This window comes from Stegostoma tigrinum, chromosome 9 (genome assembly GCF_030684315.1).
Source record: "Stegostoma tigrinum isolate sSteTig4 chromosome 9, sSteTig4.hap1, whole genome shotgun sequence".
Lineage (NCBI taxonomy): Eukaryota > Metazoa > Chordata > Chondrichthyes > Orectolobiformes > Stegostomatidae > Stegostoma > Stegostoma tigrinum.
Genome location: NC_081362.1, coordinates 18,730,080 through 18,744,788, shown reverse-complemented (window position 1 = coordinate 18,744,788; position 14,709 = coordinate 18,730,080). Strand labels below are relative to the sequence as shown.

Here is a 14,709-nt window from a genome sequence, read left to right as displayed (position 1 = left end):
CACTCCCTCCTCTCCCTCCCTCTCAATCCCCTTTTTTCCAAATTTCCATCTGCCCTCCGTACCTTCCTCCATTCAGCCTCTGTACCTCTCTCTGATTCCTTCCCTTGAACTATCCATCTCTATGTCCACTCCCAATAATGGCTCCATTCCTCACCAGCTCCCTTGACCTTCACTCCACCGCCCCTCATCCCCACACCTCTTCACTCGGCTCCAAATCAACGCCCTTCCTCACCAACCCCACACCTCTTCACTCGCCTCCAAATCAACACCCTTCCTCACCCACCCCACACCTCTTCACTCAGGTCCAAATCAACGCCCTTCCTCACCCACCCCACTCCACACACACCCTCCCTCCTGGCCTCTCAGCCCCCACCCTCCCCGCCCCTGACCCACGTCCCCTCCTGGCCTCTCGGCCCCCACCCTCCCCGCCCCTGACCCACGTCCCCTCCTGGCCTCTCGGCCCCCACCCTCCCCGCCCCTGACCCACGTCCCCTCCTGGCCTCTCGGCCCCCACCCTCCCCGCCCCTGACCCACGTCCTCTCCTGGCCTCTCGGCCCCCACCCTCCCCGCCCCTGACCCACGTCCTCTCCTGGCCTCTCGGCCCCCACCCTCCCCGCCCCTGACCCACGTCCCCTCCTGGCCTCTCGGCCCCCACCCTCCCCGCCCCTGACCCACGTCCCCTCCTGGCCTCTCGGCCCCCACCCTCCCCGCCCCTGACCCAAGTCCCCTCCTGGCCTCTCGGCCCCCACCCTCCTCGTCCCTGACCCAAGTCCCCTCCTGGCCTCTCGGCCCCCACCCTCCTCGTCCCTGACCCAAGTCCCCTCCTGGCCTCTCGGCCTCCACCCTCCTCGTCCCTGACCCAAGTCCCCTCCTGGCCTCTCGGCTCCCACCCTCCTCGTCCCTGACCCAAGTCCCCTCCTGGCCTCTCGGCCCCCACCCTCCTCGTCGCTGACCCAAGTCCTCTCTGGCCTCTCGGCCCCCACCCTCCTCGTCCCTGACCCATGGCCCCTCCTCACCCTTGACTCTACAACCACTCTCCTCACCTCTGACCCCTTACACACTCACCTCCACCTCCTCACTCCTTATACCCCCTATCAGCCCTTAAAGACCAGTCCACACCCCAACACCCTCCTCACCCTTTACAACCCCCACCCATCCCCTTCGTCATTCCCATTCCCCTCAGTAGACAGGGGGAATTAGAAAGGTTGCTCCCGGGTATTGAACCTTCGGCTGGGCCTGACCGAGTTGGAGGATGAGGCTCATTCCGGCCTCTCTGCCTCTCGGGTCCTCCCTCTCTGTTTCTGATCCCTCCCATCGTATGCCCTGGTCCCTCCCCGTGTGTCTCTTGTTTCGGAGGCCGAGGCCGAGCCCAGCCCAGCGCAGCCCCACAGTCTCTTCCGCAGCCCCGGCGCCTCCGGCTCGGCTCTCGGGGCGGACCATGAGTCGCTGAATTGTCGGCCGCCGCTGGGAACCATGCCCGGGGCTTGGTCGCTGTGCTGCCGGCTACTGGCGGCCTGCGTGTGGCTGAGGGCGGCCGGGGCCGTGCGCCCGATGTTCAGGGAGTTCGGGCAACAGCTGCGGAGAGCCGGCGGAGGCTGGGGCCCGGAGCCCGAGGCCACGGGCCGCTGCCAGTCCGACTTCGGCCTGATGCAGGACTACATCATCCGGACCCGGGACTCATTGAGCGCCGGCGCCGCCTTCCTGAGCTCCCCGAGCGGTGTCAGCAGCCCAGCCGAGTGCCTGAGGGCCTGCTGCCGCCTCCCCAGCTGCACGGCGGCCGTGGTGGAGCGGGCCCGGGGCCTTGAGATCAGGCGCAACAGCCCGGCCACCCTCAGCTGCTACCTCTTCAACTGCACGTACCGAGGCCGCGATGTGTGCGGTTTCTCCCCGCATCACGGATACAGCAGCTTCAGCCGCAATCGCAACGACAGCTGGCAGCCGGAGCCGCGTCACCATGGCAACCGTGAGGGGCCCTCTCCATCCTCTCACACCCCCAACCCAACCCCCTCTCCGGACACCTCTACCCTCACCCCCACACACACCCACCCCCCGCACCCACACACACACACACCCCCACCCACACACACACACACCCTCCACCCACACACACACACCCACACACACCCTTGCCCCCACACACACACACACCCTCGCCCCCACACACACCCCACCCTCACCCGCACATAACAGCACCCCCACCACACACAACCCCACCCACAACCTCACACACACCCCACCCTCACCATACTCAACCCCACCCTCACCCTCACCCACACACACCCCTACCTCACCCACACACACCCTCAACCACCCCTCATTCACACACATTCCAACACCCCTCGCCCCCACACACAGCCCCAACCCTCCTCACCCTCACCCACACACACCCACCCTCACCCACACACACCCACCCTCACCCACACACACCGCCCTCACCCTCACCCACACATACCCCCAACCCCCCCTCACCCACACACACACCCAACCCCCCCTCACCCACACACACACCCAACTCCCTCTCACACACACACACACCCAACTCCCTCTCACACACACACACTCCCACCCTCACCCACACACACCCCTCAGTCTCACCGCACATACCCCCAAACACCCCTCACCCACACACAAGACCGTCACCCCCACCACACAGACCCCGACCCTCACCACACAAAGCCCCACCCTCACCCTCACGACTCACACCCCCACCCTCACCCCCACCACGCAGACCCTCACCTTCAGCCCCATCACACACCACCCCGACCGCCCTCACCCACTCCACACAGACCCCCACCCTCACCCCCACCCCCACCACACAGAACTCACCCCACATCAGCCCCACCACGCAGACTCCCACCCTCACCCATACACACGCCCACCCCCATCACCGCCAAACATCCTCAGACCCCCACACACACCCTCTCCCCCCATCATCCTCACCCCCAACCCCCTTCATCCTAACTCCCAACCCCATCATCCTCACCCCCACCAAAACCCCATCATTCTCACCCCCACCAACACCCCAACATCCTCACACCCCCAACCCCCCAACATCCTCACCCCCGCCCCTCATCATCCTCATCCCCAATCCCCTCACCCCCATGCCCCATCATCCTCAACCCTGCCCTCACCCCCTCACACCCCCCACTCCCATCATCCTTTCCGCCACACCCCCACACCCTCACATCCAAATCCACCCTCTCTCACTCCTACCCTCCCATCACCCGCACCGTCCCATCATGCTCACCCCCAGCCTGCCATCATCATCACCGCCACACCTCCATCCTCCTCCTCACCACCCCCCACACCCCCATCCTCCTCACTAGCCCAGATCCCCATCATTGTCATCGTCACCCCCACCCCCCCAGTGTCTTCTCCCCCCACCCCCGCAGCATCTTCGCCCCCCACCCCCGCAGCATCTTCGCCCCCAGCGTCCTCGCCCCCCACGCCCCCAGCATCCTCGCCCCCCACGCCCCCAGCGTCCTCGCCCCCCACGTCCTCGCCCCCCACGCCCCCATTGTCCTCGCCCCCAGCGTCCTCGCCCCCCACGCCCCCAGCGTCCTCGCCCCCCACGCCCCCAGCGCCCTCGCCCCCCACGCCCCCAGCGCCCTCGCCCCCCACGCCCCCAGCGCCCTCGCCCCCCTCGCCCCCCACGCCCCCAGCGCCCTGGCCCCCCACACCCCCAGCATCCTCGCCCCCCACGCCCACGCCCCCAGCGTCCTCGCCCCCCACGCCCCCAGCGTCCTCGCCCCCCACGCACCCAGCGTCCTCGCCCCCCACGCCCCCAGCGTCCTCGCCCCCCACCCCCCCATCATCCTCACCCCCACACCCACCAGCATTCTCAGCCTCACACATCCTCACCACCAGCCCCATCATACTCACCCACACATCCCCATCATCCTCGCTCCCACGCCCTAGCATCCTCTCCCCCCACCTGCCAGCATTCTCATCCTCACACATCTTCACCACCACCCCCCCATCATCCTCGCCCCCACGTGTCCTCAGCCCAACCCACATCACCTTCATCCCTACCCCCACACATCGTCATCACCACCCTTACACACCCTCATCCCTACCCTCGCACACCCTCACTCCGAACCCCATCGTCCTCAACCACCCCCACTCCCATCATGCTCACCTCCACCCTCAGACACCCTCACTGTCACCCTCATACACCCTCACTGCCTCACCCATCGTCTTCACGCACCCTCACCCCCGCCGCCACCCCCACCACCATCACTCCCATCACCCCCATCGCTCCGACCACCACCACCCCCATCGCTCCGACCACCACCACCCCCATCATCGCTCCCACCCCCATCACTCTCACCACCACCCCCACCCCCATCACTCTCACCACCCCCACCCCCATCACTCCCACCACCCCCACCCCCATCACTCCCACCACCCCCACCCCCATCACTCTCACCACCCCCACCCCCATCACTCTCACCACCCCCACCCCCATCACTCCCACCACCCCCACCCCCATCACTCCCACCACCCCCACCCCCATCACTCTCACCACCACCCCCACCCCCATCACTCTCACCACCACCCCCACCCCCATCACTCCCACCACCACCCCCACCCCCATCACTCCCACCACCACCCCCACCCCCACCCCCATCACTCCCACCACCACCCCCACCCCCATCATTCCCACCACCACCATCCCCATCACTCTCACCACCACCACCCCCCCCATCACTCCCACCACCACCACACCCACGACCTGCACAACCCCCATCACCCCCACTCGCATCACCCGCATCACTCCCACTCCCATCCCCATCCCGATCATCCACCACCTCCCACCTCCATCATTCATTCTCACCCAGTTGCCTCTTTGCAAGTGCTATCCTAGAAGGGTTAAATTAGGAGGTCAGGTTGCCAAACTAGGATTCCACTGTGAATACACACAGTGAAGGAGAGATGGAAAGAAGTATTTAAGATGGCAAAATGAGTTGAGTGCAGATAGAAACTACTTCTTCTCGGGCAACAAATCATGACGTGACAATTTTTGTCCATCTAAGAGAGCAGACCGGGTCTCGATTTAATGTCTTCGATGAAAGTAGTAACCTGAAACAGTGCAGTGCTATAGGAGAGTGTCAGCACAGATTTTGGAGCATGTCTCAAACTTGGGAACTGATGATTCAGCAGCAAGAATGCTACCAATAGAACTAGGCAGATCACCTTTTAACTTATCCCACTTTTATAAGCACTTAGACAGTTCACTTTACATTTAAAGCACTGACTCCCTTGGGACCTTGGCAAAGTGAGTTCAAAGTTACCTTGCCCTTTTTGTTTGTTCTTCTGCAGGAAATGATGAAGTCCCCCACTGTGATGCAGGTCAGGATGTGGTCTTATTACTGCCCACTGACTGGGTACTGCTGGATGGAAGAGGCAGCGCTGACGATCGGGGAATAGTCCGATATGAATGGACGTTACTACAAGGCGATCCATCCGTTGATATGAAGGTATTTGATTTCTAATCGGGTTTCTCCCTGCTGGTCTGTGCTATTTTCTCCCTTTTGGATGAAAGGGCTAAGGCTGGAGGTGGGATGACCAGAACTAATAATGCTGATCTTCTTCTCCAAATTAGACCTATTGTAGTGCAAATTATTATGATTTTCCTGCATGTCAGTCCCTGTGAGAAGAAAACTGAAAGGGCTGGAAATAATGGATCTGGCAGGCAGCATTGTGGAGAGTGAAACAGAGTTAATGTTTTAGGTCAATGATTTATTGCAATCTCTACAAGAAGGGCTGTATGGTTAAAGTGCCCAAGAATTTAAAGCTGTATCTTCATCTGGTGGTGTTTGTGAGAATGAAGCACTAATGCCAGAATCCAATTAATAGTTCTGCTCAAATTCTATCTTGACCCATCTGTAATATTTCCCTGGCATTTGAATGCATTTGCATTAGAATCTTGGAATTGTAATTTTAAAAATTAACAATCATTCTCAGCCTGGAATTTACTACGGGAAGGTACATCTCCCCAGGGAGAGATGAAAGTAATACGTAGCAATCTGCTTTCTGTGCAATTTGCCCCAGTAAATTAAACGCCACCTCATTTCTGGGGTTTTGCGTTCAGATGTATATCTATTCAACCTTGGAGGGATCAGATAACACATTGCCTTGCTTGTTACTGTAACTTGTATACCTGTGTTTGCACTGTACATGAAGGACAAAGAAGTCAATAACAGAGAGATAGCATTATGGTCATTAGAGTAACCTACTCAAAATCAAGACCTTCTAACTGGAGTTATCACAAAACTTTGATTTCTAAAAAAAAAGTACGCAGAATTGCCCATTTACTAGTCTTTTAGACCCAGGTTGACAGAAAGCACAAACCGGGTGTTATAGAAATTACTATTTGTTGCAAGCAAATAGATTCTCACTATAGGTAATAATAACTACTAAATAACCATCTACCCGAATTCTTAACACCATAAATACTACCGCCTCTGGTTAAGAGGTGTCAGTTACTGTTGGAATTAGCAAAAAGGACATCGACTTCCATTACTCTTTATTTCCCTGTAAAGCAATTAATGGCATGTTATTGGAGGTGTAATGCAGGGAAAATGTGAGGTTATGCATTTTGAAAGGAAGAATATAGCAGCTGAGTATTATTTAAATTAAGAAAGACTGCAGAATACTACAGCACAGACCTCATGCATGAATCACAACCAGTCGACATATGTGTCCAGCAAGTAATAGTGAAGGTAAATGGAACATTAGTCTATTTCAATGAGAATAGGGTATGAAAATAGGAAAATCATGCTAAAACTATACAAGGCATGCGTCTGACAACATGTGGAATTCTGTGAACAGTTTTGGATGAAAGATGTACCGGTATTGGAGGCAGTCCAGAAAAGCTTCACTAGGCTGATACTGGTTTTGGGGGGATTTTCTGGAGGGGAGGTTAAGTAGGGTGGGCCTATACTCATTGGAACTAAGAATAATAAGGGGTGACCTGACTGAAATTTACAGGATTCCTCAGGGACTTGACAGGATAGATGTAGAGACATTGTTTTTCGATGTGGAAGAGACTTGGATCAGAGGGCGTAATCTCAGAGTAAAGGGTCATGCAGTTAGGACAGATGAGGAGGATATATTTCTCAGGGCAGTGAATCTGTGGAATGCATACCACACAGGGTTATGGAGGCTGAGTTGTTAAGTATAATCAAGGCTGAGATACTCAAATTTTTAATCTGCTGTGGAATCTAGGGTTATAAGGAAAGTGTATTTGAGGATTATCACATCAGTCAATGTCTTATTGAATGGCAGAGCAGACTTGATGGGATGAATGACCTACTTTTGCACCGACATCTTAGGTTGGCTAGTTAAAATTCTAACTCGTTTATACAGCTTCCCTTATACACAGGCAGACACACAAAAAAAAACTTTGGGGATATGGTTGGAGGGAAAGACCAGGAAAACATTTCAGTTGTATCTGTCTACCATGTTTGCTGATATGATCACAATGCTGCTTCTTGATCTTCCCTTTCCAGGCACTTGTTTGCAAGAGGGAAAGGGTAACTGGTTCACCCTTATAAAAGATCTTGAATTTACTAATTAAAGTCACTGCTTACAGAAACTAATGAATGGATATAATCTTGCTAAATTCAGACAGGAGGTGCTCTTTACTGCAGAGCAACAACAGCTCTTCTCCTCCATAGGCCTGATAGCTTCTCACCCAAACATCCATAGGCCCAAGTTGTTCAGCTACCTGGGAGCCAATCACATAGTTGTAGAGAGACAGGAAGCCTATGTCATTGGTCTATGGACATGTGACCAGTTATCATTCAGCTACTTATTGACAGCCCAATCTCCATTCGTACATCGCTCCTTGGCTTCACCTCATCTGTAACTAGGCTTTTCCCACTGCTTGAACTGTTTAAACAGCATGATTATCAGGTAACTTGCTTTTAAAACAATCCAATCTTTTAAAACCATTTTTTGTTTCTTTTCCCATTTCAGTCCACAATCAGACAAAAATACAGAAAAATAAAAAGGTACGGTCTTTCGACTAGGTCCAGTGAATTATTTGCTGGCAGCTTGCTGTGTGAGATGAGAAGCTCACAAACCTTCTGACCATACTGAACAGCTGTTGCTTTTTCTTGTCTACTATTTTATGCTAACATGCCTGAATTAAAGACAGAAACTTAAAGTAGAATAATGGCTGACACACAACATTAGGAAGTAATAATTCAGTCTTAAACATGCCATTGCTTTATTGCTCACCTAACTATCATCTGCCCATTCTCTGCAGTGGCTTCACCCTTTGACTATCTTTCTTTACTGCGCATGACCTGCCCTGTCCCATGTTCTCAGTTGGCTATCTCTTTCATCTGCCAAGTTCACCAAACAAGCCTTTCACATCAGACAGAGATTCACCTGCACATCCGTCAAGGTGGTCTACTGCTTCCGCTGCTCCCAATGTGGCCTCCTTTCGTCGGTGAGACCAAGCGGAGGCTCGGAGACTGCTTTGTGGAGCACCTGCGCTATATTTGCAACAAATGACAAAACCTTCCAGTCATGAGCCACTTCAGCTCACCCTGCCATCCCTGGATCACATGCCCATCCTGGGCCTCCTCCAGTGTCACAATGATGCCTCCCAGAAACTGGAGTAGCAACACCTCATATTCCACCTTGGGAGCCTGCAATCTAATGGCCTAAATGTGGATTTTACCAGTTTTAAACTCTCCCCACCCCCCATCTCATCCCATGACCAACCCTCCCTCTCATCCTTAACACCTTGACCTAATACAACCTGTCTATCTTCTCTTCCCAACTATCTGCTCCTGCCACCACTCCCTACCTGCACTCACCTATCACCATCCCACCTACCTTTCCCAGCCCACCCCTCCTCTCTCTCTATTTCTGAGCTCCCTTCCATCTCCCCCATTTCTGAAGAAGAGTCCCGACCTGAAACGCCAACTTTCCTGTTCCTCTGATGCGGCCAGGCCTGCAGTGCTCCTCCAACTCCACACTGCGTTATCTCAAATTTTCCTTCTCCTTTTTCTCCTCCTGTATAACAGTTTTCAACTCCTTCTGAAGTGTTCCCCAGCTTTAAATACTGCATTAGCACCTAGACAAGATATGACTTAAAAGAAAGTCATAGGGTCAGTTTCTGTGCTGTATGACTCTTCGTTCCAACCAGTCTGTGCTGAACATAATCCCAAACTAAATTAGTCCCAACTCCCTGCTCCTGGTCCATTTCCCTCCAAACATTTCCTATTCATCTGCTTATCTAAGTATCTTTTAAACATTGTAACTGTGCCCACACCCACCACTTCTTCAGTAAGTTCGTTCCACGTGTGAACCACGTAAAAAGTTTGTTGTGTCTTTTTTTAAAGTTGTCTCCTCTCACCTTAAGAATATGCCTCCTACTCTTGAAATCCCCCATTTAAGGAAAAGACACCTACCATTCTGTCACAGCCTTTAATCTAATTATTTCTGTTTTGATCAGTACTTCTCTAAAGCTTCCCTTGAAACACTCTGCTCTGAACTCCAAAATGTCATCTGACATACGTTTCTCAGAAATCCTCACTCTGGACCGTGATGCACTCTGTTAACATGCACTCTGCTGCTATATTGTGCTGGTGTGTGTTAAATATATGTTGCATATAAAAACAGTTGCTGATTTTTAACTCGATAATATGGAGTATGTTTCCTGCTTTCACACTGTAATCAGAAGACTTCTGTACGGCTGTCACACAATGGTCCGTCCTTCAAGATCGTCAGGTAATTTGAAAGTAATACAAAGTTCGTGTGAAGTTTGTTCTCATGACTTCAATACAACTGTTAATCATTGTAAACCTTTTGTACTGCACAGTATGATTAAAGGAAAATGAAATGCATGCTAGATGATAACATTACAAAACTGATGGAAACTAATAGCAAACATAAAAAGGAATTCAGTGCACTTCTAAAATGAAGAAGTATAATGCTGTACAAAAACAGAAGTTGCTAGAAGCTGAGCAGGTCTGGCAGTGTCTGTGGGAAAAAAAAATCAGACTTAACGTTTTGAGTTCGGTTGCCCTTCAGCAGAACTGAGGCAGGGTCACCAGACCCGAAACATTAACTCTGATTTTTCTTCACAGACGTTGCAAGATCTGCTGAGCTTTTCCAGCAACTTGTGTTTTTGTTCCTGATTTACAGCGACCGCAGTTCTTTCAGTTTTTATTAAGTATTATGTTGTGTTTTATTTACCACTGCCAGTTCAAGTGACAACTCTCTTAACTTTGAATCAGAGTGTCATGTGTTCAAGTCCAATTGTGGAAATATTATCGCAACTAAAGGCTTACACTCAGGACCGCTGCAGTTTCAGATATTTCAGTTTTGAGTTGAGATGTTCAACAGAGATCCTGTCTGCTCCCTCAATTGAATGTAATTGGGAGAAGGATTAAAGAGGAGTTGAGACATTTTCTCACTTGCGAGGTGGTGGGAGTCTGAAGCACTCGACCTGAGAGGGTGGGAGAAGCAGAAACCTTCATCAACACTGTATTTTTTTTTTAAGAAACGTGTTTGGAATTCATTTGGAAGTGCTGAAAGCTGCAGAACTACTCGCTAAGAACTGCAATAATGTGATGGCGGTGAACAGTGTGTTTTTGGCCACCAAAGATACAGTCAGTCAGGGGTCTACTTCTATGCTGTGTTTTCTATTCTTACAACAATCAATGTCTTCGTTTTTAGAAACAACGAAGGAGACTGCCCCAGTGGCCTCACCAACATTCCTCCTTTAACCAAAATCAGTAAAACAGCTTATGTGCTTGTTATCTCATTGATTTTGTGTGACCTTGCTTTGTGCACATTGCTGTAATTCTGGAAATGGATCAGGCGGTGACTCTGCTCCGTAAAGTCCTTTGTGGTTGTAAGTGCTTTAAGACATCTCGAGGTCATGAAAGGCACTAGTAAATGTAGGTCTTTCTAACAGTTGTGATGAGTTAATCGTGGTAATAATGCAACCCAGACACTAACAACTGTAATACTCTCACTCTTATAATTGTATTCAGTTGTCTTGACTCCCTTCTAATAAATGTATAAATTAGGAGTCCCTGGAGTCTGCTCTGCCATTCAAGAAGATCAATGCTGATCTAATTACTCCACGCCTGCCTACTCCTGATAATCTCTACCCTACTGCTTCTCAAGAATCAAGCTTATTTCTGCCATTCAAAGGCTCCGCTTCCAGTGCCCCTCAAGGGAGGTTGTCCCAAACAATCACACCCTTCTCTGAGTAAAGAATTTGCCCCATCTCTGTTTTAAATAGGCGAACCATGATTTTTAAACACTGACATCTCATACTAAATTCCCCATAAATGGAATTATTCTTTCCACATCCATCCTTCTGGGCCCTCCAGAATCTTGTATGTTTAAGTCAAGTTACCTGTTACTTTTTTAAACCCCTCTGGATGCACACCTGTTCAACTTTTCTTCAAAAGACAGTCGCTCAATTTAGGTAATAGTCTAGTAAACTTTCTCTGAACTGCTTCCAACAGGTTTATGTTCCTTTTTTTTAAAGTAAGGAGCCTAGTGCTGTACACTATGCCAGATGTAGTCTCATTACCACCTTGTATAACTGAAGCATAAGCTCTCTGCTTTTGTATTCCATTCCCCTCACAATAGACAATAGCATTCTATTAGCTTTCCTGATTACTTGCTGAATCTGGAGAAACATAGAATTATACACAAACAAGAATAGAAATTGCTTGAAAAGCTCAGCAGGTCTGGCAGCATCTGTGAAGAGAAATCAAAGTTAAATTTCAGGCCCGGTGACTGTTACTCAGAATTACACAATTCAGAGAAGGCCCTTCTAACCTTTGGCAATTCATACATAAGGATACCTGGATCCCTCTGCATCTCTTACTATTTAGATCATATTCCTTTTTTTATTCATCCTGCCAAAGTGGACAATTTACATGTTTTCCTGCATTATATTCCATTCATTAGATATTTGCTCACTTACTTAGCCTCTTGCTATCCCTTTGTGGCTTCCTTAACTCCCCTTCATAACTTACTTTCCTACCTACCATTGTACCATCAGGAAATTTAGCAACTATATCTTTAACCCCTTTGTGTGAGCCATCTATATAAACTGTAAAGACTTGAGGGCCTAACAGTAGCCCCTGTGATGCAGCATTTGTTGCATCTTACCAACCAAATCAAGGTCCCATTAATGTCTTCTCTGTGTTTACTGTCTGCTGTTCAACCTGTCTGTCTGTGCTAATATGTTGCCCACTACATCATGCGTTCTATTTCTAACCTTATCAAATATTACCTGGAAATCTAAGTACAATACATCAACCAATACCCCTTTATTTACAGCTTGTTACTTCCTTAAAGAACTCCAGTCTGTTGGTTAAACACAATTGCTCTTTGACAAAACTATGTTGATTCTGCCTGATTGCCTTTTTCGTAGTGCCTTGCTAAAATATATTTAATATTAACTTAATGTTTACCAATAGACAGATGTTAAACTAATTGATCTATAATTTATAACTTTCTGTCTCCTCCCCCTTTTGTTTTTGAATAAAGGAGTTATATTCACTATTTTCCAAACTAGCGGAAGCCACCCTGAATTTTACATGTGCTTCTTTAGCAATGCCTCCCAAACTATGACCACCTCCAAATGGAAACAACTCCAAGTCTCAATACAAACATAACTCAGATGTATATCACAGTTCCTTCTTCATTGCTGGGTCAAAATCATAGAATGCTCCCTTCCTGATGGCATTGCAGGAGCACCTTTTCGATCATCTTCTCAAGGACAGCAAGGGATCGGCAATGAGTGCTGCCCATTTCCTGATGATGACTATGAGAATGTATTCAATAGGAATAGTATCCCACAAGGCTATGTCAGCCAATTCACTGAGACATGATATCTCAACAATAAATCATCTGTTGTCTATGCATTCCTGATCCCTTGGAACAGGCAGATAACTACAACTTTTAAGTCAGTGTTTAGACATGAATGGAGTTAGTGGTTTTTCCTCCTGCATACAGCGCTATTTAGCCTTTGCACACATTTAAATGTCAGATTTGTATTGTTTGATGGCTATTATGCTTTATTCAGACAAACAATTAATTCTGTTAATCAATGCAAACCCAACTCCAGGATGCACTGCAGTGTCAGTCTAGATTTTGTGCTTAAATCTCTAAAATGGGGCAGCCAGCTGCAAAAAACAAAATCCCACAAACAAAAGTGAGTTGTATAAATCATCAAGAACAAAAACTGAAATTGCTAGTAAAGCTCAGGAGGTCTGGCAACATCTGCGGAGAAGAAGCAAAGTTTTGGGACCACAGTGAGCTGCCTTCAGAACTGCTTTCTTCTTTCTCTCCACAGAGATGCTGTCAGATCTGCTGATTTCTCCTAGAAATTTTTGTTTTTGTTTCTGATTTCCAGCATCCACAGTTCTTTGTTTTGTTTTTGTGTGAGTAATCCAGTTGAACTATAATTGGTGTGGTTGAATTGGGAATGAATGTTGGCACGGACTCTGGGAAAACTCTGCTAAGTCTACTTTCAATAGTACCACAGAATCTTTTTACACCAACCAGCAAGGACTGTCAAGGACCTGATTTAATGTCTCATTTGAAAGACTGCACCCTTAGTAATGGAGCACTGCATAAATACATGGACAATCCTCCATGCTGTCTTGAACTCAAACAGACAGCTAAAACACCAGCATGAGATATGCTACCCTGGCTAAAAAATACCAGTCAGATTTATTTGCAAGTATTAGATTTATAGAGAAGTAAAAGTGTAATAAAAATATCAATTTGGATTATATGTCTCTGAGGCTTGAACCTTGACTTTCTGACTCGGATTTTAGTGTGTTACCATTGAGTCACAGCTGACCTGTTACAATCATTATATGTTTTGAAATGTTTCTGACAGTAAACCTTTACAAGAACTGCTGTGAATATTTTTTGTCATCTTTTTTCAGTCTCCACAACCTGGCATGTTGAGATTAAGTGGTTTACGAGAAGGCATGTATGTGATTCAATTGTCGGTCACTGATACGATTGGACAAAAGAGCGATGATAATGTCACTGTGACAGTGATGCCACCAAAGCACCATACGACAGGTTAGTTTATCCATGAATTCACATGAAGCTAATGGCATTGAGTGACATCCAGCCCAACCCTTGCTGCTCTGTAAAGCATTTAGGAACAATTGTTAGCCTGTCTGCCCCTTGAGCCTATTCTACCACTTAATTTAATCACGTGCAATCTGCCTTCATTCAGTATTCACATCTTAGCTCCATATCCTCTCAGATCCACTGCCTTTTTACGAGAGTTCCATACTACTTCTACCTTTTATGGGAAAGGGTACTTCATGACGTGACCCTTGAATAGCCTACCTCTAATTAAGCAGTCTTGTTCTTGATCTCCCAACAGAGAAAATAGTTTCTATCTACCCTACTAACTCCTTGTATTGTCTTTAACATTTCAACTAGTTCACCCTTAATGTTCTCTGCTGAAGGAATTGCAAGTTTTGCCTCTACATAATTTAGCCCTGTTAATTCCTCTGTCATTCTTTTAAATCTATAATGCAATTCCTGTAAGGCAAAGTGAAGTACTTTAAAGGGTTCGTACAAAAATTTTGGATCACATACCACAGCCCTTTGTATTCCAGTCACCTTGAGATAAAGACTTACTTTCCATTAGCTTTATTAATTATGTTGGCATCTTCACAGGAATGT

The 14,709-nt window shown here is 49.0% G+C and overlaps 1 protein-coding gene across 2 annotated transcripts in view; it reads left to right on the top strand.

Moving 5' to 3' along the window:
* Positions 1–1,117: 1,117 nt before the first annotated feature.
* Positions 1,118–14,709, top strand: part of lrp11 (low density lipoprotein receptor-related protein 11) — a 29,713-nt gene continuing 16,121 nt past the window's right edge. Inside the window, exons 1-3 of one of the 2 annotated variants that reach the window (XM_048535760.2) lie at positions 1,118–1,963; positions 5,323–5,480; positions 13,950–14,091. In XM_048535760.2, the coding sequence (XP_048391717.1) occupies positions 1,474–1,963; positions 5,323–5,480; positions 13,950–14,091 (790 nt within the window). In that variant the 5' untranslated portion in view covers positions 1,118–1,473. The remainder of the gene's footprint in view (positions 1,964–5,322; positions 5,481–13,949; positions 14,092–14,709) is intronic. The other variant, XM_048535761.2, reaches the window with a different exon arrangement.